Source organism: Symsagittifera roscoffensis, chromosome 7 (genome assembly GCF_963678635.1).
Source record: "Symsagittifera roscoffensis chromosome 7, txSymRosc1.1, whole genome shotgun sequence".
NCBI classification, from domain to species: domain Eukaryota; kingdom Metazoa; phylum Xenacoelomorpha; order Acoela; family Convolutidae; genus Symsagittifera; species Symsagittifera roscoffensis.
The window spans coordinates 59,445,891-59,472,058 of NC_087068.1; the positions used below are offsets into that span (position 1 = coordinate 59,445,891).

Here is a 26,168-nt window from a genome sequence, read left to right on the forward strand (position 1 = left end):
TCAATTTTGATTTTTCGCGGTTTGACTTGTGATTTTTTTTCAAGTTCAATGCATTCCTATTGTTGAAAGCAAGGCAAACTCCCTTATCAAACAGCAGAATTGTAAAAGTCACGAAAAAGGTGATCGACTTTTAATTTGGAAAATGAAAATTAAATATCAGATTTCCCAGCGAAATAAAAGTTTTACCTATTTATCCAGTTTTCTCAAACTGGGTTAATTTTAACAAAAAAAGTGTTCATCATAAATTTTCTAGAAATTCAAAAAAGTTTAAGGCCATCTATTTTTTTTCTTCGAAATTAAAAATTTGAAGATTTTTGAAAAAAAAGTCAGTATTTTTTCAGCTTCCTTGCGTTCATTACTCTTTTCCAACTGTCAATTGGCTATGTTTTAAGTTTTAATGAAGTAGTTATAACAGTTTTTTTTTGAACCCATGTCGCAAATAAACGTGCTCATTTATTGGTTTGCTTTTTTGCGTCAATATTATTATAGCTGGTTTACTTTTGCTGCATATCATAAATCATTTCTTGTATCTAGTTTTTTGGTGTCTAGTGGTCGATGCTTATCAAGTGCCCATGGCGCAGATTCTAGTTCTTGAAATTTTTAATCTCGAGGTCGGGAGTTACAATCCCGCTCATAATAGATTCACTTGTTTTTTGATAGTTTTATTTTTTTCTATCCAGACTATTGATCACTGATATTCATTATTGCATTTGCGATCAGCTTAGTGTTATATTACGAACCTTCTTTTTTCTAACCTAACTCCGAAGTAAAAGTGTTCATTAAAAGTGTTCACTTATTTGGAAATTTTACTGTAGCATTGGAAATTGCATAGCATCTGTTCTCTGCTTTATTTGTGACTGAGTGCTTTATGGTTCCTATTAAGCTTCCGTGGCTTAGTGGTTAGTATGTGAGACTCTTATAATCTCTAGTTCGCAGGTTTGAATCTCAGAGATACACGAATTTTTGCTAATTCGAGGATTATTTATAATTTTTATTATTGCAATTTTTAGAGATATTTTTTGTCGTGTTCTCGCTAGTGTTTGCGAAGCGAAGCTTCGCCACTGTGTAAATATTTCATAAAGATGAATTTAAGGTTCATTTTCATTTCTAACGTTTTTAAACCATTTTTAAGTTTAACAGCTCTGGTTTTAAGGCGTATTGTGAGCTGGTTTGAATATAGGATGTCTTCGATTTTATCATGATGTTTTTGACACCATAAGAATTCCACAAACCTTGATTTTGAGCCAGTTTCTTTGCATTCAGTTTGAATTGCTATTTGAAAGGTAGCTCTACAGTCCCAAATATTTTAAGTCAGAAGATAACGATTCGGAACGAGGTTGTGCAACGATTCGTAATTTAGCAGAAAGCGACCATTCGTTCAGCGACGATTCGTATTCACGTTTTCTTTGGTGCCGAACAGTTGAAGGGCATTGATGAAAGTTTTTCAGAATTGAGGAACACGTTGACGGGTGGCAAGTAAGAGTTCAGCAGTTTCAGCTCTTCAAAAGCTTCCAGATATTTGGTTTCAACTTTTCATGCCATAAGGAAGTAAACCATCGGAATTGCCTTTTCGTTCAGCATGCGAAGTTGTATTGCTCTCGAGAAAGTCTAAATTTCCTCCGTCGAGAAATTTAACAGGGTCAGTATCATCAGACCCGGAGTCGTGGACTAGAAAGTCATCAGTCCGATAGAAGGAGTGAGCTGAAAGGTATCGCAATGTTCTTCCTAGTAGCTGGCTCGATGAATCTTTGTCGCTGAACAGTTCTTGCCATTCTTTTCTGCAATGAATTCAACCATGTTTAATAAGTTTCTGGAAGCTTCAATTTAGAGAACTGACAGGTATGTTCCGCGAATGAGTTTTTGAGAGAGTTGAGTTGACCTGAGAAAAAACTTGAAAAAAGTACTCGAACGCCGTATAATTTGTTTCTTGTCTCAAACGACAAGAGAACACTCTAAGAGATTATTTTACAACAATAGAACCAATCCATTGTAGTGTTGTAAAAAATCAAGTAGCTTCAAAAATTATCGATAAAAGTTATTGATGGATTTCAAAATCTCTTTGCTAGCGAGCTCAAGTTTTTCAAAAGCATCAAAATTTTATCTTTTTTGCTAAGTTTGCATGCGCAAGTGGTAACTGTTTTGACATATTCACAGTTTTTAATTGACCTTTACCTTGAAATTTTTCCAGATTTATTTGGCATTTAAATCTGTTACCTGGTTACGAGGGATACCACAAGGTTTAATTAACAATAGTTCTTACTTGAAGTTTCAGATCTACTGGATGTTAGTATTGGAAATGGTGCTTTATTTAACTGTGTTCTGAGAATCTATTATGAGAAGATGAACTTGAATTATATATCCATGTTTTAAAAGAAACAGTGGACATCTGAAGGGTAGTCTGAATGTCCCCGACTGCGATAAGAGTGAACAAGTTCTGCTGGGTGCCCATTGTGGGGGTGGAGATCCACGCCCAGATCAACTCCCTCTCCAAACTCTTCTCTTCCGCGCCCAACACCAACTCCTCCAAATGCGCCCTCAATTCCAACTTCCACCTGTTTGACGTGTCCATGCCAGGAAGTCTTCCCAGGTCTGCATTTTCAGCTAGACAGCTGTCCGATCTGGTCTATAAGCAGACCAAATTGGTTGAAAACTTGAACTTCATGTGATGCGCTCCAAAAGTTTAGGAAACAGTTTATCAAAACTTTCTGGGAAAAAATCTGGGATGATTTTATGAAGCTTAAAAATTCTTGGTTTATCCAGAAAGATTACAAGATAGTTTTCGTTTTTGGTTAACTAATAGCTTGAAAGTTTGTGTGCTATCCACTGGTACCTTCTGGCGGAAAGAGCAAGAGCGTAATGCCAGGAAGAACAGCGTCAAAAAGTTATGTGCGGAATTTGAAAGTTCGGAAGAAATAAGATATAAAATCATCAAGTTTTCGGTAGATGAAAGGTCTCCGATGAAAGTTTTTGGGCGATGAAAGGATTGGTAGGAAGTTCGAGCAGTTGTGCCTCCTGTTGTGAAATAAGCTTATTCCCCTTTTATCCTTTTTAATACTTGTCATCTTCCTGCCCCCTCTAGACTGAATGAGTATTGTGTGGAGGCTGGCGTGAAAACTGCACTGGCGCTGGGTCTGAGAGTGAACAAAGTGTCTGTGTTCGACCGGAAGCACTACTTCTACGCTGACTTGCCAGCAGGCTATCAGATCACCCAGCAGAGGATGCCACTGGCTGTCGGTCAGTTCACTTATCACCTCTTGTTCTATTTCAATGCAATAGGCAGTTCCTACAAAAGTATTACCGAGTAGCTTGTTTATGTGTCGTAGCTGGACTCTGGCTTCAAAATTTTTTGCCTAGGGCTCTATGTTTATAACCGACTAGACTCTAAATTTTTGTACGTGCACCTTGGTAGTAAATTTGGGCTACTTTTGAGGGGAAGCGCGCATGGAAGAAAACTTAAAACAATTTTAAAAAATAGTTGCCAAAGAAACGGTAGAAGAGAACATGTGTGACTTCTGAAATGCTTGAAGAACGTGACTGCAAACTTAAGTTTTGCTGAAGATAGCAAATTATTAGCTTGGATTAGGACGATTTATTCTTGAAAGACAGAACCATTCTACAAGCTGTTCCCCTCTTAACGGACAAACGCTGTTATGTCCTTGGTTAGGGACCTCATGCAATTTTTTGGGCTATTTTTCTGGCCTTGTTAATTTTGCCAAACCCTCAAGCATTAAGCACGGATAATTGTGGGCCTCGAACCACTGACCGTTCAAGAGGCGGAAGAGCTCTTAGCCACAATGCGGACAAGTAGCCACTTAACTTTTGGTCAATGCAGGCGGACATCTGAAGTATCCAATCTACACATCAGACTTCCTCAGCAAAGCCAAACTGAGACACCTCAAAGTGAGATTCGACCGGCTGCAACTGGAACACGACTCAGCCAAGACTGTCAATGTCCCCACATCTGATCACGCCCAGGGGGGAGGGGGAGGGGAGAAGGTTCTGATTGACATGAATAGGTGTGGGGCTCCCCTGATGGAGATAGTGACTCAGCCGGATTTCCAGTTTGGATATCAAGTTAGATTTGCTGTGTGATAGGGTCTGCTTCAAATCATCCGGGCAAATCGACCAAAACTAGAATTTCATTTAAACGCGTTTTTCTCTGAATTGATGGTCTCCCAACAAAACATGCATAGAGTTCTCCCACTTTTTATGATCTGATAGTCTGACCGCCAGTGTGAATCAGTTTTGTGGTACGAGATTTTTCAACTGTTCTTGTTCCATCCTTGGCGGATGAATTTCAGAACTTCGTTCTAGAACTTAGTGCTGATTTAAATTATCCGGACACGACGAACAAAAATTGGAAACTTAAACGCATTCTCCTCGAATTCGGTTGTGAATCGACACAAAGTGACGGGAACTTTACCGGAAGGTTGTTGCCAGTTTTAATATTCTACCATTTGTTTTGCGGAATGCGGACACAAATTTACCCAAACTTAATGGATCATTTTGACTCCTATTAGCCAATTAAGCATTAGGCTCAAACTAACGGGTAATTGTTGAGCTGATTATATCGAAACTAGTTTGTTAGGTAGACCAAAAAACTTCAAGAAGGGTAATCTCTTCTAAATTTTGTATAAGTAGATATATTTATTTGAGACGACAAAAACGTGGGTTTTACACATAAAATACTAAATACTTGATTTAAAAACAATTTTTAATTGAGCAAAATTTTGGAGGTTATAACCCGGAAGTTTTAGCGTAATTCTTGATTGGCTAAAAGGAGTAAAAAATGGTCCATTTTAGGGGTTAAATTTGGGTCCGAATTTCGAAAAATAAAAAAATAAATTGCACTATCTTAATTCTGGTAAAATGTTGACTAATTTTTTTGCCGTCACTTTTTTTGTATTTTCAGTTTATTTTGAGAAAATTTTGAAGATTTCCTCGATTTCATCCGGATAATTTAAATCAGCACCGTGAAAAGATTAAGCACGACTCCTTGTATCAGGACAAAGTCCTGAATGTTCTGACTGACTTTTGGGTTCCCTGGAATTTTGTTCGCTTTAAACAATTATTTTCAAAAATATATATGTATATATTTGAGTTTTTAAAAACCATTATCCCATACACTTTATGTCCAGTTCAAAGTGATGTAGTTCGCATACAGATAAGCGGCGTTAAGCAGACGAAATAGTATGACTCAATTTATTTTGAAACTATTTCTAAGACGAATTAAATCTTCGTTTTTCGCGTTAAAAGCTCGAAATATATCGCGCGTTAATTCTCCCAAATCTCTCGACGAAAAATGATAGGTAAAGTTAATACATAAAGGGCAACAATTTTTCTAAAACTATAAAAGTCAACAATAACTTTCGAATGCGAGCTTGCTAATATTTAAACTCGCGAGTTGGTGTATAAGTATGGACCATCTTTTTTTAACATGACTCGCAAATAAAAGTGCTCATTTAGTGGCACTTTTGCTATAAGCACGATCTGTAGCATTAGAAATTTCATGGCTTCTGCTCGTTGCTTTATTTGTGGCTAATGTGTACCTATTTTTAAGCGTCTGTGACTGAGAGGTTAGGGTGTCAGCCAGTTTCTTAATCTCTAGCTCACGGGTTCGAATCCGTCGCGTGGCAGATTTTTTAAATTCTAATTTCTATTTTTTTAATTTCACTTTATAGAGCTGCTTTTTTTATATAGCTTTGTCTCTGTGTTATAAAAATCCATCAGAACTGGCTAGTTGAAAATTCGATATTTTTTGGAGCAAACAACCCCACCCGACTGCAAATACTCTACTTTCTTCGAAAGTCGGAACAAATAGAATGGAGTATTAATAAAATGGAAATATTTTGTTCATTTTCCCGCTTTTGATCTTATTGTATGTTCTTGTTTGATCTGTGTCGGATGGTTCCCTAGACTACCTGTATATTTACGATTTCACTATAAGGTTTTCAGATACATTTTAACCTGGTGCTGTGTCCCGTTGATGTTACGTTGTTAAAAACATAATTATTAGTATTGATTTTTTTTTACAACCCAACCAACTGGTCTCGAGGCTATTGGTAAGATTTTCTCTCAAAATATTCTATAAATGACAGCGAACAACTAGATCAATTTTTGCTCGTATGATTAGTTGTCAATTTTCTTCTATACGCCCTTATTTTTAATCTATACGTCCTCATCCTTCCTTCAAAGACAGGATATGTATCTCAGTTTTCATTCGACCATAAGAATTTTTTCCCGCCGTTTTTTTTTTCAGTCCTTCAAAATTTCGCATTTACGCACATCACGTCGATGCTCTCTTTTGAATGATTCGACACTTCCAGATCTTCCCATTACCATGTTCTTCTGCCGACAAATGACGGGGAGCCTTGAACATAATGTTGTGAAACTAATTATTTTTCTTTGAATATGTTGTATTGTTGTCCTCAATTAGTGGATATTTCAATTCATCCACCGTGCTCTGAACGAATGAGCTTATCTGCCGAAGCTCAGAAATACCGTTAACATCAAGCCAGAAGTACAGTGTCTGTTCATTCAAAGCTCGCATGAATTCTTTTAACAAGGTGCTTCAAATTTTCAGAGATATTTGGTTGATTGATGTTCCGGCTGCCAATCCCTTGAGCAACTTCTGAATGTCTTCGGAAACTTTTTTCTCTTCGGTCTTTCCAAAATTTTTCTCCGTGATTTTATTGTTCATTGAAAACTGAATAATTTACATAAATGGCTAAATTTTGCTTGTGATTTTGCGACTTCCCCAGATTCGCCTGTCACCATGTCGGATAGTTCCTTAGACTTCTTGTATATTTACAATGTCACTATAAGGTCTCCAGAGGCATGTTAGGCTCGTGCTGGGTCCCGTTGATTTTACGATGTTAAAAACATAACTATCAGTTCTGTATTTTGTTTTCTAACCCAATCAACTGGTCTCAATGTTGGTGGTACGATTTTCTGTCAAATAAAGTCAATTATCAGCAAAAATTAAATCAAATATTGAATGTATGATAACTTATCAACTTCCTGAAAGTTCATCTATGCGCCCTCATAGTTCGTTCAAAGTCTTGACCTTTCTCCCAATTGTCACTATCTGCTAATTTTTTGGTCGTGAATATAACTCGCTCATGACTAATTTCAACTCGCTCGTGACTAGAGATTAAATATGAATTATTTAAGGTATGTGTCGTATGTTTTGCCGTTCGATTTGGATAACTTGTCTTTTCGCAGGTGGCATCTTTTGTGGAGGAGATAGTTTGGATTCTGAAGACCATCGGGACCTGTGACTGCAGATTCCACGAGGGATCTCTCAGGTTCAGTTCACGTTTACTCATAAACTTATTATTATTAGCTCTTATTATAGCTTTTATTTTAAACTTTATATTATAAGCTCCAGTGAAGCTTCATAAATCGGCATATAAAATTACTTCTCTAATTATAATGATTGAGCTGAAGACTTTTGCTCTTCCCCATTACAGTCCCCCCCAACATTGCTTGGGAGGGGGGCTATAATTTTTTGTTAATAGGCTGAGGGGGGATAATGCGAAAGAGAATAGCCGAAACTTTAAGTTAGTTCGTCCGATTAACCGCGTTAAGTTTGTGAGCTGAATGAACTCTGTTGAATTTCGAGCTGAAAGATTAAACTGGTGACCAAGCTTGGCTTAAGGTTGAAACCAAAGCTCTTTTACCTTTTCCCCCAGCTGCGAGTATTTACTATTAGAAGTTTCGATGACAATGTCCGATTGTTACAAAAATAGGCGTGTGCTTTTGTCTGATAGGAAGATTCTGTGCTATTTGCACACCACCAGCTGTTCTCATACCATTGAGCTTGTTATCTGGTCGAATGCGCGTGGCGTGTGTTTCAGAGTAGACGCTTCAGTGTCAGTGCACAGACCTGACTCCATTCCCAGACACTGTCTAGACTATGTGGACTCCAATAAACATGATGCTACTGGTGATGAAGATGTGGATGACAGCAACAGCGTGGACGAAGAAGTGAGACGATCCATTTCATTCAGATGCATCGTTGACAGAAGAAGTTCCACTGAAACTATTACTACTGCCGGTAAGGCATGAATCCATCATCGGAATTTCGGGTTTTTTTGTCCATTAATGGAAAATAACACCTAATTGCATTTTAATTCGTTATAGGATGATTTTATTCCTTTTGTGAACTTGTGCAATTTCACTTTGTCTTGAAAATGTTAACAATTCTTTTCAATACTTTTTTTGGCGTAAACAACTTTGTTCACAGGTTGATCTCCATTTTCGAGATTACTTTTGCAGCACGTTTAACAGTGCCTAGAGTTAATGCATTACTGGATGTACTGGTAAAAAAATTTCAGGTGCAAAATTGTTTTTTTTTTGTAGGCTTAATTGATTTCGGCCCATTTTTGTCGGTTTGTTTTACTCCGAGCTGAATAACATGAATGTGTAATTTTTCTTCAGAAAATGCTTCTGCTCAGCCGATTGGAGGAACGATTGTTGAGATCAAAAATATAAATTCGGTCAAGTTTTTAACTGAAGCGATCGATTATGAAATCTTGCGACAGATAGAGCTTTACGAGGCATGTGACGACACGAAATCTATAGTAGAAAATGAGACACGAGCTTACAATTCAAAAGCTGAGCGGAAAACAGTTGGGATGAGAGATAAAACGAAAGTACACGACTACCGATTCCTGCCAGAGACGAACTTGCCGCCACTGGTGCTGAAGTGCACGCCTGGGGATGAGAGTGTGAAATCTCATTTGGTCATCAGTGAAATTCACAAATCACTTCCACAATTGCCTCAACAAATACGTGCAAAAATTGGTACGTTTTAAAATGATTGGTTGGAGTGTCTGGTTAAAATTATAAACCGTTTTTCGAAAGAGTTTGGAAATTTCAGTTTTTATTAAGTTTTTCGCCCTTTCTAAGATCCAGGATTTCAGATTTGGTTTCCGCTTTATGTGAATTTCTTGGCATAAACCTTTTGGAATTGCAACGTTCTTAATTCTTCAACTTCCTGCGCTTGTGTTACTGATTACTGAAATTTATTATCACTTATTTTTGTTTTTCAATTTTGGTGCTATGGTTGGGTTAAATACAATTTTTTTGTAGCCGAGAATTACAACTTGACGTCTCACAGCTTCGGAACTCTTCTCGAGTATGAACTGCTCGACTTCTTCAATCACGTGACCTCTCATTCACGCCCTGTGAAGATCAAAGATGCCGACACTCTTCTCTCTCTAGTACTCTACACGTCACTACGCAAAGCCAGGCCTCAAATTAAAGTGGAAAGTCTGTTCGAAATAAGTGATCAAATCGCACATTTGTCCAACTTGAAAGACGAAACATTTTTGGACAGCTCTCATATTCTAAAGGCAGTTCAATTACTCTTAAATTCAGATGTAGATTTCAAACACAAAACACGTGATTTGGGAAACTTGGTGAATTGGCTCATTGAAAAGAAATTGCATATCACTTACGAAAAAGATGAAACTACGCGACTCTTTGATAGCTTTTGTTTGACAAATCACGAAAGATTCAAATCAGTAGCTGAAGAATTTGAACAGGGAATGACAATTGATTCCTATGCTCTAGATACTTGTCCAAAGTTTCATAAACTCCAAAACAAATTTGGAAGGGCCACTAAATTTCAACATGACAGTGACTTCACATTTCAATTATTTTTGCAAAAACTAAATGAATTTATTTCTTCAAAGTATTAGTTTTTGTTCCATTGAGATTTTCCATTGACTTCAAACGCCGTGAAATTTTTCGTAGCTCCATGATAGGCTGGGTTTAATATCATCCCCTGATAGAGAACGGGAAAGAAAGACCGACACTTTAAACTTGGTTTTTTTTATCAGAGTTCAAATAACTGGAATAGAATACTGCCCCCTAAAAGACTCGATGACCACGTGGCAAGCTTTTAAGGTATAGGATAACTTTTTCCATCGATTATTTACAATTTTACAATTTACAAAGTCTATTTTACAATTTTCCGTATATATATATATATAACGATGCCCCACATCCAATGAAACTCACCATATTTTTTTTGGAATGAAGTATAGCTAAATTGTCGCTGTATTTTCAGTTTCTAAGACATGGGTTTATTGGGTTTAAAGAATGGGCTATTTTGAAAATTCATTAAGTTTTTGCTATTTTATGGTTTACACAAATGAGGTAGCAAACGTAGTCTTATTTTACGACTCCACTTTTCTTTCTGCCCAAATCGCAAAGAAAAATGCTCAATTCAATTGATGGTATTTTCCTGCATGGCATTGTAATTTAATCTGTTCTCTGCTTTAATGGTGATTTTGTCAAGCGACCGCGGTGCAGATACGAGGACGTGAGACATCCACTCTACAGGTCAGCCGTTGGATTCCGGAACATTGCAAAAATTTCAAGACCTAATTTATTATTTTCAATGCTTCATTGGTGGCTAGTGTTTGTCTAATAACGAACAACTTTTGTACAGATGAAAGGAAGTCTTATTCCAAAGATCGGCTGTTCAGTTCCAGAACAACGCAAAATTTTATTTTTGAGGCTAAGTCAACATTTTCATTACTAATTTCTTTTTTTTTGTGAGCTAGTTTTTGCTGTTTTCTAGCTTTTGATTCCTCGCAACCCTGAAAAACATTAAAATTAATCTGCAATTTTTGAGAATTCTAAAAAAAATTCGAAAACTTTTCAACAAATTTTGGCTCCAGTAGAGTGCTTCAGTAAAAATATATTCAAGAAACCGAATTGAGAAAACCAGACCAGAACCATCAGAGCTATACGAAAAGAAAAACACAGCTAGCAATCTTTATCTGAATTTCAACTTGTAAAATTGACTCAGCATTGTAATATCGTAATGGAACATTGATTTTTTGCGCAAAATTTTATAACTAAATTTTTTTGCACCTAAAGCATACTCAATAAGCACTACAACTTGAGTGATGCTTTATGTATCAGACCCCCAAAAAACAACTGAGAGATCTGTTGAAAACCAAGTGAGCTTCAATGCTGTGAAATTTTAATAAGAAACGGCGTGATTCGAAAACTATACGATTGCGTAGAAAGATAGTAACATAGGCATAATCGACGAAATTTATCAAAAACCTTAAAAAACATGAAAAAAAATCAAAACTTAAATATTTTCTAACTTTGAACGTTTTTTTTAGCAAATATGCGCTATATGAAAAATTTAAATTATTCTTCATAGTAAAAGCAAATTTTTTTAAGCTGAAAAAAAAACAGTAAATGCCATGTAACGAGCGTTACGCTCGAAATTAGATGGAAATCTCATAACCTTAAACCACATTTTTTCAACACTAGGAGAAGTTTTTTTGGTTTTTTCTTAAATGTTCGAATCAAGAATGAAAGAGTTTTATATGATATATCGCTCGGCACATTCCGATGATTATTTGGTGTACCTGATTTTGCGTGAAAAACAAAGAAACAGAAACTCGAGTACAATTTTCCTCCCCATTTTCAAAGGTCAATACAACAAGTGCTTTGCAATGCAATGGAAACTCTGGGTTAAAAAAATTGAATAACCAGAGAGTGCCTATCGCAAAATCAATGTTTTACTCATCATGCCATGCCTTAAATAGAAAACCTTTTAGCTGATAATGAGCAAAAAACGTCAAAACCAATTTTTTTTGGATTTTTCTTTTAATTGAAAGCCCTATCGGTGGAGTGTATTTTTTCCCATGTGCTCAGAAAAGAAAATAGAAATTCAAAAGATTTTGTTAAAAGAAATTTAAGATTACTGGTTCTTCAGATTCCAGGGCATGAGACTAGTAAATAAGATTGTGATTTTTTACTCAATCTCTATTGTAAAGGTTCCGCACTAGTCACTAACAGAGCCTTGAAGATGTTAAACCAAAAAAGTTATTTGGAAACAATTGTTACATACAACTGCAAAACTGTTGAAGTAATTTTTTTGCTGATTCAATAGAAATAAACTTGTTGCTGATTCAAAAAAAAGTGTCAGCTAGAAAAAAAATTGAAAAAACTGTCCAAAGTTAGGAATCATAAATTTTCAAATTCTATCAAAGGCTTAGAGAACCCATTTGTGTAAGGTCAATGCAGATTTGACTTATGATTAATTTTCAAGTATAAGTCAAACAGATAAATGATTCGACTTGATCCATCAATATGTCTAATTTGTAAATTTCTATGTTTGTTAATAATTCGATCTAAGCAGGTGCTAATGGATTTACCAACCCAGTCATTAAAAATTTGTCCTTTTTTATGATAAATTGATCCGTTCGCTTTTCAATCAATGTTTTCATGAATGATTTATCCCAGTATCATTCAAAATTCAAAAATTAAGGCTATTCATAAGTCTGGTGACTTAAAGGTGATACCTAATTTTTGTCCTATTTCTGGCTGCCCTCAGTATAATTCTGAAAATACCAGCAGTTAAGTTCATGTCTTTCATTTGCAAAATCAAATTTTGTGCAATTCTCAATTTGGTTTATTGTTTTAAGCAAAATGTTCATCATTTCAAGCAGTTCTACGATTGACTGAATCAGTTAAGAAGGATATTTTTAATGGGTACAAAGTTTGCAGTGTCTTGCTTTGTTCAAGTCAAGCCTTCGAAACCGTATTTCACAATACTTTTTAAAGGCTGCTCTGCCTGGACAGCAGATTCCCTGTTGGAGTTATAATCCAATCGTATTTGCTGAGAGAAATTTATTTGGTGCTACATAAAAAAAATTTAAAATGTTTCTGCAGACGTTCCTCAGGGCTGAGTATTGGGTGGTCTCTTTTTTCCCCCTCTATAATATGCATGTGACAGCTTTTTCAGCACAATAGCATCAATTGGATTATTAGCTGATGAGAACCGAATAACGTTTTTTAGCAGAACACAGCAGCCCTAATAAAAGAAGTGCTTTTAAAAATTCCACAAGCTTAAAAGTAAACCAATGGAGACTGAGTAAATCGGAAATCTATTTTTAACGATTTACTTCATATTCTTCACCATAAAAAATTAAAAATGATAGGTGCCCGGAAGCCAGTTATGTGACAAATTTGGCCAATTTATTTCTATCAAACCAGGCCAATTTTTTTTGTTTTTATTTAAGAAGAAAATGGCCGTTTGGCTGCATTTCAATCAGTAAAATTTTTAAAGCAACGAAGCAGCCGCAAACCACCGGTTACTTTTGCTTTAATTAATTAAAAAGAATCATGAAAATTGAAAGGACACATTGAAACATGATAACTGACCAGGCACATCAAGCATTTTTTTTAAAAATTGAGGCTGTGTATTGCGCATGCTCTTGTTCATCTTCCACCGATGTTGTTTTTACGTTTATGGCAAAAGTTTGCCATATAATTTGGTTGATTGCAAAATCTATTTTGGACAATCAAATATTCTTTTACATAAAGGACAAAGGTAACTTTTAAAATTTCTCTCTTTCTCAGAGCTCCGTTGATTCAATGCTAGTCAAAAATTGGTTCCATTAAACAATTTTTCATGGCGTTCTTGAACTTAAACGAGTTAATTTCACGTCTTCGATTAAAACAAACAACAACAATCAACTTTTAACTATTTGAGTTGTGAACTTCTAACAAAGCAAGTCAATTTATTTACCAACATTTTGACCTTTGCTAGCCGAAATGTCATTTACGAGTATGAAACAGGGTAGGGATTCTCCGGCGACTTTTGCGCGGATGTCTGGAACTGATGAGCAGGAAGCCCCCCACATGGCAATCAGGAGCGTCAGCTTGCGTACCGTTGCACCAGCGTGCACCCGGGAAGAGTTGCAGCCTATCCTCCCCTCTAACTCCTCCTCCAATCCCAGTTTTGCGGAGGATAATAGTTTCAACAACACTTGTAGTGACGAGGATTCTAAACTCCTGTTTCCCTGTTGGACGCCTCTGCTTACCCTGTCCGTGTTCGCGGCTGTCTTGGGCGGCGCCGTTCCAATTGGCTTCAACTTGCTCATTTTTTCAACCTTTCAAGTAAGTATTCAATATCGTACAAAAATCGATGAGTAGTTCTCGCCAAATTGCTGCAATTTGGCTGTGTTTGAACAATTTTTTTGTTTAAAAAACGGTTTATCAAGCTAGAGTTAAGTTAGATTTTCGGATCCGGTTTTTTGTGTTGAAGTGAGTGAGAAACAAAGTTCCCAGTTTCAGGTTGGTCTTTCAGCCTCGCTCACTCAAAAGAATATTAATTGTCAGCAGTTTTGCAGTTACGGTAGAACCGCGTCTTTTCCTGTTGAGGAAGGTCTAAACAATTTGTTTGTATTCAAATATTGTTGACAATCCTCCCAAGCCGAAATTTAGATTCGAATTCGAACTTTCTCTGCGAAGGAATACAACGCAGTCTTGTCTAAAACTTCAAAAGATATCATCGCAAGAAAGAAAGTTCGCAAGCCTCAAAAGTGTATAGTTTTAAATAGGCCAAAAGAGTTTGGATAAAGTGGAACAGACAATATATGTCTGTGGTAAATTAAGTTATGTTCAAATCAAAGATCTAAGTGGTAATCCCCTTGTCAATTTGTGGCTTCAAAGCTGTGTTTGCAGGTGAATTTGAAGAAGTTTCTGTCTTCCACTCTGCAAAAGGAGCAACTGATTCACTCGCATTGGAGTACAAGGGATGTGTTCAACCTAGTCTCCTGGACACTCTACTTGTTCATCCCACTGGGATGTGTGGTGGGGGCATTCTTAGGTATAGTCACAATCAAACACTGTCTCTAATCTAATTTTTTCTATAATACACATAACTTACTGCACATAGTACGCGAACTAATACACAGTATGTGACAATCGTACGCAGCCATCAAATATTATAGTGTGTTTTTTTTAATCGGAGCGCATCTATCTGCAAGCCATTTGAAGAACAGTTACTTTTTGTTTTAAATATCTCCACTTTTATGGGTGACGTCAAAACCACCCAATCAGCATCCCTTTCCAATTCATTCAAGCGGAAATTGCTTGGATCGATGGGCCTCGAACCAAAGAAGTTTGTTGGAGATTTTTTCAGTCATGAAATTTTCATCTTTATCCTAACAGTTGGTTGGAATAGTTTCATTTTCAATGATGATACTTTTGTGCTAATGAAAATATAAAGAGTCAGTTTCCAAACATGCCCTCCTAGGCAACAGACTGGGTCGCAAATGTGGGTTCTACTTCAACTCTGTCATTCTGTTCTTGGGAGGATCTTGTCTGTTTCTCTCAGTCCAGCTCAACAAGTGGCAGCTGCTTATTATCGGTCGGGCAGTCACAGGTAAACCCAATCAGTATTCTTGAGCATTAAAAACAGTTAGCGAGTCATACAATTCAGCTTGGCCAGCCACCCCAAGCCTTTCACCTAAAGAAATAAAATGCATATAAAGGGAGACGTTAAATGTTCAAAATTAAAAGCAAAATGATTACTCGACAGTAAATTTTTTAAATGGGTAACTACACAGCTAATAATTAGATGATAACTCGAAAATTGAACCTGCTTGCAGATATGGCGTGCTTGCTTGTTATGTAAAGGTGACGCAACATCCTGCCCCATAAAAATTCAGGGCGACAATTCGTAACAAGGCATTGGCAAGTGGCATACGCTTGCTCCGCTGCGCTTACTTCCGGTACGAGAGGAGTGCCAGGCATGAATCAGTGCTCCACGCTTAAACTACTGTCACGAATTGTCACCTTTTACGAATTGTTCTCTCACGATAAAAAAGTACATGCATGCAAGTTTTGATCAGAAGCATGAAAGGGATTGTCAATGAAGAAGTAACACTCTGCATGTTGGTCATTTCACTCGTGAAAACATGGTGTTTATGTCTCTAATTGAGTTTGCAGGAGTGTTTGTGGGTTCGAGTTCGGTGGTGACCAACATCTACTTGAGTGAAGTGTCTCCGAGGTATGCGAGGGGTACCATCGGAGTCCTCTTCTACGTCGGAGTCCAGATCGGATTCATCATCTCCACCTTCCTCGGCATACAGACCATACTCCCACTCATAGATGACAACACGGTAAACTATAGTTCCCATTCAATAGCTTCCCTGTGAGAAAGTAATGTCTAGTCCAATTATGACACGAGAGACTGCAGCTCAAAGCCCAATGTGTTCCGAGTTTTTTGACCTGGTGGGAAAATTCTTTATCAACTGATGTATGAAGAATTAGGACGGTAAAAAGTCAAAGAAAAAGGTCACCCTGTCCACCTTTTTTCAACATAGTTGGTTTACTCTTCACACTATTCCTAAACTTTTCCTAGAATACGTGGCACTACATATTCTCCCTGCCCCTCATCACAGCAACTGTTCACTCAGTCCTGCTCCTATTCTGCCCCGAGAGTCCCAGCTACCTGATGATGGGGGGTGGGTGCAGCAGTGGCAGTAGTAGTGGCGGCAGTGGCAACTCCAGCAGCAAGGGTGCCAGGAGGGCCCTGAAGAGTCTGAGAGGCATGCGGGTGGCTGTGACTTCACTCAATGCAGAACTGTACTTACTAGAGAGGGAGTCTCAGAATGAGAAAGTGTCGCCTAAACTCACATTCGCACAATTCATCACCCTACGGTACATTTAACAGTTACTTGTTACTTACTACAGAGGGTATAGAAAACGAAAATGTAATCGTTTCTAGTTTACACGGTGTACTTGAGCTTTTTCTTGCTTTAAACGTTGATTTGACAAAAAATTAGTTGGTTGCACGTGTTTGATATTTAAGTTTTGCATTTTCCCAATTATGTATTTGCTGAGTTCTGGTTTTCAATTTCTTTCCCAGAGTTTTCCTGACTGCATGCGAAAAGTTGAAGTCATCTAAGAAGGTTGTCATTTGTCAAATTGGCAAATAACACTCGGCCTCATTTTGCAGTTGCAAAAGAAATTAAGAAAAAAGGGGTGGGGTGGTTCCTATTTATGAAACTTAAAACGCTGGCTTAACTGTCGCGTAAGTGTCGGTTGAAGTTATCAGCTATGGATCAAGGCTGGTTTAGGGTGAGGCTCTCATTGTCGTGAATCTTCGTTTGCCGGTTGATTGGAATAGTCCGGACTAACAGGTGCTAGTCAAATGGCTGGTATTGACACAAGTTTGTCTCTTATTTTGACGCTGTAAACGCGAGTCTGGTCATCATCTGTTGGGTTGTTTCCTGTGATCCGTCCAATCGTTGTCATGGCAGTAGTGTTGCGATAAACTCCTTCATCAAGCGTTTCCAAATATGGGTTGCGAGTTGTTGGGCGAATTTCCATTGTCGACTGCTGTTGGGTTTGTAGAGGTGGCATGCTGGCATGCGCTCTACCGAGAAGAAAATGATTTGGGGTGAGGGCTTCGACGTCATCGGGCGATGATGAAACTGTAGAGATGGGTCTTGCGTTCATGAAGTGTTCAACGTCACAAAGAACGGTTTTGAATATGTCGTCTGTTAGAATCTGGCTTCATATGATGGCATAGAACGAGACTTTGACTGGTCCTGTGAGTCGTTCCCTTACACCTCCGAAATGAGGAGCATAGGCAGGGTTGAAGGTCAATTCAAACTGATGGTTGGCGTAGAATTGTCGTCTAACATCGGCGTCGAAGTGTCTGTTGAGTTCTTTTTCGGCTGAGGTAAAATTTGTACCGTTGTCAGAAATGATTGTGGCTGGTTGTCCTCTGCATGCGAAGAATCGTCTTAAGATTTTGACGAAGAGGTCGGCTGATTGGTCCTGGCACATCTCAAGATGTACGGCTCGTTTTGTTAGGCAAGTCATTGTAACGCCGTGGCGTTTGCTGTAGGCTCCCGCGGTTTTCGAAGCGAACGGTCCGAAGAGATCTAATTATGTTCTTCCGGAAATCTGAAGGTGGGTAGGGCGCAAGTTCTGGCTGTCGTCCACTTGCTTGTTCTCGTCGCAGTCGTAGCAGTTTTCTATGATCTTGTCATTGTGTGCGCGAACACAGAGTATTTAATATTCGTTTTGAAGACTAATTTTTGTGTGCTGGCGTGGCGAATGCTGGCTGTCTTGTGGGTTTTTTGTATGAAGAGGTAAACTGCTGGGTGGTTTCCGTCAAGGATAATCGGGTGTTTTATGCAATAGTCGAATTGAGATTTCTCGAGGCGTCCACTTGCTCGCAAAAATCCGTCTTTGTCTAGAAATGGTGACAGATGTCGAAGTCTGCTAATTGTGTTGATTGGTTTATTTTGTGTCAATGCGTTGACCTCTTGGTTGAAGCTGTCTCGTTGTGTCTGCTTGAAGATAAAAATTTTTGCGGCAATTATGTTGTTGCTTGTCAGTTCGGTGGGTGGATTTTCGTTGCGGGAGTGTAGTCCTTTATCTTTAAACATCCTGGCGGCACGCATCAAGTATACGATTGTTTGGAGAAATCTTGTCCATTTGGAGAATCTGCTGTAGTCGATAAAATTTTGTAATGTCGTTTCGGTGGAAGCTTGAAAAGCTAGCCCTTGGGTTGATGCTCATTCATCCATGTATCCAATTCGATCGTTGAGTAGCAAGGTATCCGTATTGGCGTCGTTTAACTGTAGCTCTGGCCAGTTGCATTCCGGTTCACTTAAAAATTTTGTTCCGGTGAACCATATTGACTTGTTACTGATTTTCGATAGGGGTATTCTATGGGTTCCGTCGTCTGCTGGGTTTAGGGGTTCTGCGCAATGTTTCCATTGACTCGCTTGGGTGCTTTCCAAAGTTTCTGCAACTCTGTGAGCCACAAAAATTTGTTGTAATTTAGCAGATCCCTGTATCCACTGAAGCGCTGTTTTGCTGTCGGTCCACATATGCGTATAGCTGATGTCAATTCTTTGTTCTTTGCGAATGAACTTTGCGAGGCGAGCACCAAAAACTGCGGTTTGTAGATCCAATTTAGTTATTGTGTGCTGTTTTAGCGGAGCCAATCGAGCTGTACGAGGCATCAGAAAAAAAAACATGAAGAGCGATCTTGTCATAGCTGTATCTAAAGTAGCTTCGAGTATTTCCACTGTCTGTAGTTCATTTCTCTCGTCGAGAAGCCCAAAAAGTTCAGGTATCATGTCTTGTGTAATTTGGTCGTCCCATCTCATTCTTTTCTCCAAAATGCTTGCTGGATTGTTCGTAGTCGAATAGTAATAGGTGCTGCTATTCCAATTGGGTCAAAGATTGAAGAGGCTGCGCGAAATAAGTTCCGTTGTGTCGATTTCTTTTGGGCAAGTTCGTGTAATTTGTCAGTGTTGAAGCTCAGTGTATCGTTACTTACTCTCGATCGTGTTACCAGAATTCGTTTGAAGATTTTGGGATCCTTGATTTCGTCCACGGTGATGGATCTATGTTTTTCTGGTATTTTTTGCAGAGTTCTATGATCCGTGGTGATCCACTTTGTGCAGGTTAAAGCTTCCTTGTTGTAGTACGTGTCGAAGGTCCTCTATGATTTTCACTGCGGTGTCGATGTCGTCGGTGGCTTCGAAGAAGTCGTCCATGCAGAAGTTCTCGTAGACAAGTTTTTTGATATAGGGATAGTTTTCAGCCTTGTTGTCTGCGCAAGTTCTTAGTGCGTAAATTGCACAAGTAGAACTTTTGGCTCCAAAAACGAATCGAGTGTACTCGAAAAATTTGGGTTCTTCCGCTCCCCAGAGGAAACGAAGAAGTTTTCTGTTTTCGGAGTTAACAGAAACCTGCATGTACATCCCTTCAATGTCGGCAGTGATGGGATGCTTTCGTTCGCCAAATCGGGTAATTGATCCTACTAGATTGCAGAGCAAGTCAGGTCCAGTGAAAAGCATATCATTTTGGCAATTTCCTTTAAATTTGGATTTGGCATTGAAAATACGGCGAACTTTTCCTGGGTTGTTTGGGTTGATTACGCCTTGTTCAGGTAAAATCCATCCTGGCTTTAATTTCCTTATGTAATGCTTGCTGAGATCCTTGTCAATTGTATCCCGGTAGAGGCGAGTTTTTCTGAATTCTTTTTAAGTTGTATTTTCATCCAGTGGTATTGGAAAATTGCTGCTTTATAGTTGTTGGGAAGATTCGCATTTGGTTTCCGCAGAAGTCCGAGTTGGTAGCGGTTGTCGTATAATGATATGGTTTTCCAAAGTGTTTGCATAGCGTGTCTTTTGTCCGATGACATCGTTATTTCAGGTGATGTGGTGTAGGTTTTCGTTCGCCAGAATGAAGCAAGAAGATCCGAGATTTGTGTGTCGTCTGTTGATATATGTATTGGGGTAGCTGTTGCTTGATGGCTTGAGAAGTATCCAATGTTGTTGTTCGGTCCTGCTATTGTCCATCCTATGTCTGTAAGGACTGCTCGAGGAACGTTTCGATTTCCTTTGATGATGGTCTTTGGGCTGATGATGTCAATATTGTCCGTTCCACGCACAAATTCTCTGTCGTCGTTGTTGAAGTCTGGAAAGCAAATATCCTTACGGTGGTTGTATTGGCAGTAGATGTTCATTTTTTCGGGCTCCCCTGCATTCGTTTTGATGTTCTCGTTAATTAAAACCTTATTTAATTCAAATGCTAAAGTGTTATATATGGCTCGTTGGGCGCCATATAGAAAACGAATTATTAATCGTTTCTAGTTTACACGGTGTACTTGAGCTTTTTCTTGCTTTAAACGTTGATTTGATTATAAATTAGCTGGTTGCACGTGTTTTCTAATTCAGTTTTGCTTTTTCACAGTTTTGTATTTGCTGAGATCTGGTTTTCAATTTCTTTCGCGGAGTTTTCCTGGTTGCATGTGAAAAGTTGAAATCATCTAAGATGGTTGTCAATTGTCAAAGACTCAGAATGAGAAAGTGTCACTTTAATTCAAATTTGCACAATTCATCACTCTACGGTAAAAAGACGTGTAAGTGTTACTACTTGAGAGGGAGTCTCAGAACGAGAAAGTGTCGTCTAAACTCTCATTTGCAGATTTGATCACTCTACCGTACAGGGACGAGTTAATTTTACTTACTAGTGAGAGGGAGTCTAAAAATGAGAAAATTTCGCCTAAATTGACATTTCCCCATTTTACAACTCTACGGTACATTGAACTGTTACTGTTTCTTACTTGTGAGGCAGTCTCAGATTGAGAAAGTGCCTCCTAAATGCACATTTCACTTCTCTACGATACATTGAACAGTTATTTTTTTTGCTAGAGAGGGAGTCTCAGATTGAGAAGGTGTCGTGTAAACTAACATTTGCACTCGTCATCACTCTACGGTACATTGAACAAATAATTTTTTGTTACCTACTAGAGAGGGAGTATTAGAGTCAGAAAGTGTTGCTTCAGCTCATATTTTCACAATTCATCACTCTCTGGTACATGGAAAAAATAGTGTAACTTACTGGAGAGTGAGTCTCCAAATGAGAAAATGTCCCCTCAACTCAAATTCGCCTTTTTTATCCTTCTACAGTACAAGGACGAGTTAGTGTTACTTACTAGAGAGGGAATCTCAGAAGGAGAAAGTATCGCTCAAACTCACTTTTGCACTTTTCATCACTCTACGGGACATTGAAGAGTTAATGCTACTTACTAGAGAGGGAGTCTCAGAACGAGAAAGTGTCACCTAAACTCATTTTGGCACATTTCATCTACCAAAGTTACATTGAACAGTTTTTGTTACTTACTAGAGAGGGAGTCTCAGAATGAGAAAGTGTCACCTAAACGCACATTCGCCTTTTTTATCCCTCTTAAGAACAAGGACGAGTTAATTTTACTTACTAGAGAGGGAGTCTCAGAACGAGAATGCGTCGCCCAAACTCACGTTTGCACATTTTATCTCTCTACGGTACATGGAACAGTTAATGTTACTTACTAGAGAGGGAGTCTCAGAAGGCGAAAGTGTCGCTCAAACGCACTTTTGCACATTTCATCACTCCACGTGACATTGAGGAGTTAATATTACTTATTTGATAGGGAGTCATAGAACGAGAAAGTGTCACCTAAACTCGTTTTGGCACATTTCATCAACCTACGTTAAGTTGAACAGTTATTGTTTTTTTTCTAGAGGGAGTCTCAGATTGAGAAAGTGTCGCCCAAGCTCACATTTGCACATTTCTTCAATCTATGGTACATTGAAGATTTAATGTTACTTATTAGATAGGGAGTGTCAGAACGAGAAAGTGTCACCTAAACTCATTTTGGCACATTTCATCTACCAAAGTTACATTGAACAGTTTTTGTTACTTACTAGAGAGGGAGTCTCAGAATGAGAAATTGTCACCTAAACGCACATTCGCCTTTTTTATCCCTCTTAAGAACAAGGACGAGTTAATTTTACTTACTAGAGAGGGAGTCTCAGAACGAGAATGCGTCGCCCAAACTCACGTTTGCACATTTTATCTCTCTACGGTACATGGAACAGTTAATGTTACTTACTAGAGAGGGAGTCTCAGAAGGCGAAAGTGTCGCTCAAACTCACTTTTGCACATTTCATCACTCCACGTGACATTGAGGAGTTAATGTTACTTATTTGATAGGGAGACATAGAACGAGAAAGTGTCACCTAAACTAGTTTTGGCACATTTCATCAACCTACGTTAAGTTGAACAGTTATTGTTACTTACTAGAGAGGGAATCCCAGAACGATAAAGTGTCGCCTGAAATCACATTCGCACATTTGATCACTCTACCGTACAAGGACGATTTAAAGTTACTTACTAGAGACGGAGTCTCAGAATGAGAAAGTATCGTCTAAACTCACATTCGCACATTTGATCACTCTACCGTACAAGGTCGAGTTAATGTTACTTACTTGAGAGGGAGTCTAAAAATGAGAAAGTGTCGCCTAAACTGACATTTCCCCATTTCATTACTCTGCGGTATGTTAGAAAATTAATGTTACTTACTTTAGAGCGAGTCTCAGAACGAGAAAATGTCACTTAAACTCACTTTGGCTAATATCATGAACCTACGTTACATTGAACAGTTAATGTTATTTACTATGGAGGGAGTCTCAGAATTAGAAAGTTTCGCTCATGCTCACTTTGGCACATTTCATCAACCTACGTTACATTGAACAGTTATTGTTACTTACCAAAGAGGGAGTCTCAGATTGAGAAAGTGTCGCCCAAAATGTCACTCTACGGGACATTGAACAGTTAATGTTGATTGCTGGAGAGGTAGTCTCAGAATTAGAATGTGTCATCACTTAAACTCGCAATCGCACATTTCATCACTCTACGATACATTGAACAGTTAATGCTACTTACTAGAGAGAGAGAGTCTCAGAAGGAGAAAGTGTCGCTCAAGCTCACTTTTCATCACTCTACGGGACATTGAAGAGTTAATGATACTTACTAGAGAGGGAGTCTCAGAACGAGAAGGTTTCACTTAAACTCATTTTGGCACATTTCATCAATCAAAGTTACATTGAACAGTTTTTGTTACTTACTAGAGTGGAAGTCTCAGATTGAGAAATTGTCGCCCAAACTCACATTTGCACATTTCATCAATCTACGGTACATTTAACAGATACTTGTTACATACTACAGAGGGAGTCTCAGAACGATAAAGTGTCGCCTGAAATCACATTTTCACATTTCATTACCCTACGATACATTAGAGCGGAACTGTTACCAGTTCTTTATAGATTTTTGTCGGCCTTGACTGTCGTATGTTAGGCGTTTATTCTAAAGTGGCGTTGTGGTGCATCGGTAGTGATGATGCCCAGCAATCATATGATTGCGGGTTCAAGTCGCACGTGTGTTGCAATTTACAAGGTGAGCTCTTATAAGATAACCATAGATTAGTTAACCTTAAATAGTTAATTTTCGGGTTAGTTCTCTGGCTGGTTAATTTAAAAAAAAGTTTTGATTTGGGTTCTCTTGAAATTTACGAAATGGATATGAACTTTCATACGCCTCAACCTAAAGCCCCGAAATCAGTTTGGAATTATTTCACGAAAATTTTATATTTTTTACCAACCCTAAAATTTTGCCAATTAAAGCTTTAGATTCCCCCGCTGTTTTATATTCGTGGATCAAGTTTTCAAAATTCATTGCATATGCTGTATCCTCGCAAAACAAATATTGACCGTTATTATTCAACTTGACTTACAAAAAAAATAAATTAGTTTAATAATCATATTAAAATCATATAGTTTAATTAACAAATTAAAAGCGGCAATTTATTGATTTGTGTAATTCTGTATTATTCATTGCAGCCATCTGCGGACTCCACTACTTCTGGCTTTGCTCCTTGGGGTTGGCTGCCAGACTAGTGGAGTGACGTCATCCACAGTATTCCACTCTGGGGACCTCTACCAAGAACTGGTCAACGAGACAGAACAGACAGAGTACTTGAGGGATCCAGAGCAGCTGTTTGGACTGGTGTTGTTGTCCTGCCAGACATTCGGATCTCTCTTGTGCATGGCATGTATTGAGAAGCTGGGAAGAAAACCTACTCTTATCATTTGTAAGTTAAGCCATCAACCTTTCCACAGACTGTTCATTATTACATTTGAATAATTAATTACTGTGCAAACTTGCTGTCATGAGATTTAAATTTAGTTGAACTTTTCCCAAAAAATCCAGAAGATTTATTGATTTTTTTTAGTTGATCAAATTATTTTCCCGTGCTTTCCCAAGACATTACAAGGACAAGATTTGGCGAAAATTTTTTGAGTCCTTAAGGGAGTCTTTTTGGAAGGTTTCCAATAAAAACCTTCCAGCGTTTTTTCAGTGGATAATATTTGCGGGTTACTTTTGGATAAACTTCGAGGTTAGTCGACCAACAATGGATGTCGTAATCTAGTATCAACGGAGGTAACCCTTCCCTAAATCAGCCCATGGATTTGAAGTTATTCATTTTGTGTTTCAGCTTTCCTTCTCATGGCCTCGTGTCTCACTGCTATTGGATTCCTGAGATCCGGAATGCCTCAAACATCAGGAGAAACATCATGCCCGAAAACAGTTGATATTTCTCCCATTCCTAACGTCTATTACATCACACTAGCTCTCCTCTTTATTTTATGCATGTCTTTTGGAATGGGTGCTGGACCACTGCCTTGGCTGCTAGTTCCAGAGATGTTCACTTTCACCGCTAGAGGGCGAGCAGTTTGCATGGCCAACATGCTCAATTATCTCACTCTATTCGGATTCTTATGTGCATCTGAGTACATTACACACGACTTATGCGGGTATATTTTCTGGGCCTTTGGAGTGATTTGTGCCATCTGGGTGGTTTATGTGGCTTTTGCTCTGAGGAAGATGGACAAACTGTCCAGTTTGGACATCAGCCGGATGTTCACTTTAGGCAGCAAGCGGTCTTCTAATCGGTCTACACTTTCTCACAGTACAAACTTCTACACACAAACTGCTTCTATGAACAGAAATGACCCGTTAATGATGTTCCGATGACACCGTATTAATTTCTTATAAAAATCAAAAAACAATAATAAAAAACTGCATAAACACTTTTTCTAACAATCAGACGCGCGAGAATCAGAGGCGGATTTGGTTTGAATAATGAATGGGCATTAAACGCGCGGGTCGATTTCCGCAACTTAAGATAAGACCAAAGCGACCTAAATTTGGCAAGTGCAGTCTACTGCAGCCCGACAAAAAAAAATGTTCGCGACTGTGGCTATTCAAAAAACCGTCGATACTCAAAAAGCATTGCAAACCGCGCATAACTAAATTAAATGGTGCACCAGTAAAAAACCATCGTGAACGGCGTAGCAAAAACGGCGCAAGTTTGCGATTCATGTTTTGGTCAATTCGAGAAAAACTATAAATGTAATTATTAGTTTTAGGATACGTCATGCATGGGCTGTTATTCAATGCCAAGAAAATTTTAAATGTTTTAGAGTTTTTTAAAATCCAGCTAGTATACCCTTTTCCCGTTGAAAAAGGTTTTGCAAGCTCATGAGTTAAAGTATGGGAGGAGGAGGCTGTTAAATCTGTAATTGATGTCGTTTTGCTAAAAATACATTTAGTGAGTAGGTTTAGAAGTCAAGTAGGCCCCGATGAAGAAAGCAGAAAATCTTGCATCTATTGAAAGTTTGCAGCAACTTTATACAGTTTTAAATATCTGGTGTAGCAACAAAAAAGAACAGGGGGTCAGAGGATGGTTTCCAATATCCTTATTTGGGGGAAACCCTAATGTGCCCCCATGTTTTATCTCATCTCGTATCACTTTCAGCGCCTCTGTATTTATCGCCCTTGTGCCATCTGAGCACATGCCTAGTTCTTCAACGCGTCCAATTTTTGATTACGTCATTTTTAACTGCAGAACTAAAAGCATGAGGGTGCTTTTTTCGTGAGAGAAATTCCGCATGTGCAAAAGCTCTCAACCAATCAGCGTC

General features: G+C 38.3%; 2 protein-coding genes across 2 annotated transcripts; both read left to right on the forward strand.

The window, feature by feature from the left end:
- Nucleotides 1-2,270: 2,270 nt before the first annotated feature.
- Nucleotides 2,271-9,707, forward strand: LOC134852102 (glutamyl-tRNA(Gln) amidotransferase subunit B, mitochondrial-like). Its single transcript, XM_063868382.1, has 7 exons — nucleotides 2,271-2,587; nucleotides 3,080-3,234; nucleotides 3,833-4,074; nucleotides 7,225-7,307; nucleotides 7,860-8,059; nucleotides 8,443-8,808; nucleotides 9,097-9,707. Exons 1-7 carry the CDS (start codon nucleotides 2,403-2,405, stop codon nucleotides 9,705-9,707), a joined length of 1,842 nt encoding a protein of 613 aa, XP_063724452.1. The 5' UTR covers nucleotides 2,271-2,402.
- Nucleotides 9,708-13,539: 3,832 nt separating this feature from the next.
- Nucleotides 13,540-25,264, forward strand: LOC134851352 (solute carrier family 2, facilitated glucose transporter member 1-like). The gene is made up of 7 exons (XM_063867395.1): nucleotides 13,540-13,941; nucleotides 14,509-14,653; nucleotides 15,083-15,211; nucleotides 15,778-15,950; nucleotides 16,193-16,491; nucleotides 24,027-24,277; nucleotides 24,683-25,264. Exons 1-7 carry the CDS (start codon nucleotides 13,597-13,599, stop codon nucleotides 25,219-25,221), a joined length of 1,881 nt encoding a protein of 626 aa, XP_063723465.1. The 5' UTR covers nucleotides 13,540-13,596; the 3' UTR covers nucleotides 25,222-25,264.
- Nucleotides 25,265-26,168: the final 904 nt, after the last annotated feature.

What these genes read in the sequence shown, in the direction of transcription:
- LOC134852102 (XM_063868382.1), top strand. Translation starts at nt 2,403, where the DNA reads ATGTCCCCGACTGCGATAAGAGTGAACAAGTTCTGCTGGGTGCCCATT. An exon ending in ATTTCCAGTTTGGATATCAA is followed by an intron (nt 4,075 to 7,224) that starts GTTAGATTTGCT and finishes GTCTTTTCGCAG; the next exon opens with GTGGCATCTTTTGTGGAGGA. An exon ending in TTCCACGAGGGATCTCTCAG is followed by an intron (nt 7,308 to 7,859) that starts GTTCAGTTCACG and finishes CGTGTGTTTCAG; the next exon opens with AGTAGACGCTTCAGTGTCAG.
- LOC134851352 (XM_063867395.1), top strand. Translation starts at nt 13,597, where the DNA reads ATGTCATTTACGAGTATGAAACAGGGTAGGGATTCTCCGGCGACTTTT. An exon ending in TCATTTTTTCAACCTTTCAA is followed by an intron (nt 13,942 to 14,508) that starts GTAAGTATTCAA and finishes CTGTGTTTGCAG; the next exon opens with GTGAATTTGAAGAAGTTTCT. An exon ending in AAAACCTACTCTTATCATTT is followed by an intron (nt 24,278 to 24,682) that starts GTAAGTTAAGCC and finishes TTTGTGTTTCAG; the next exon opens with CTTTCCTTCTCATGGCCTCG.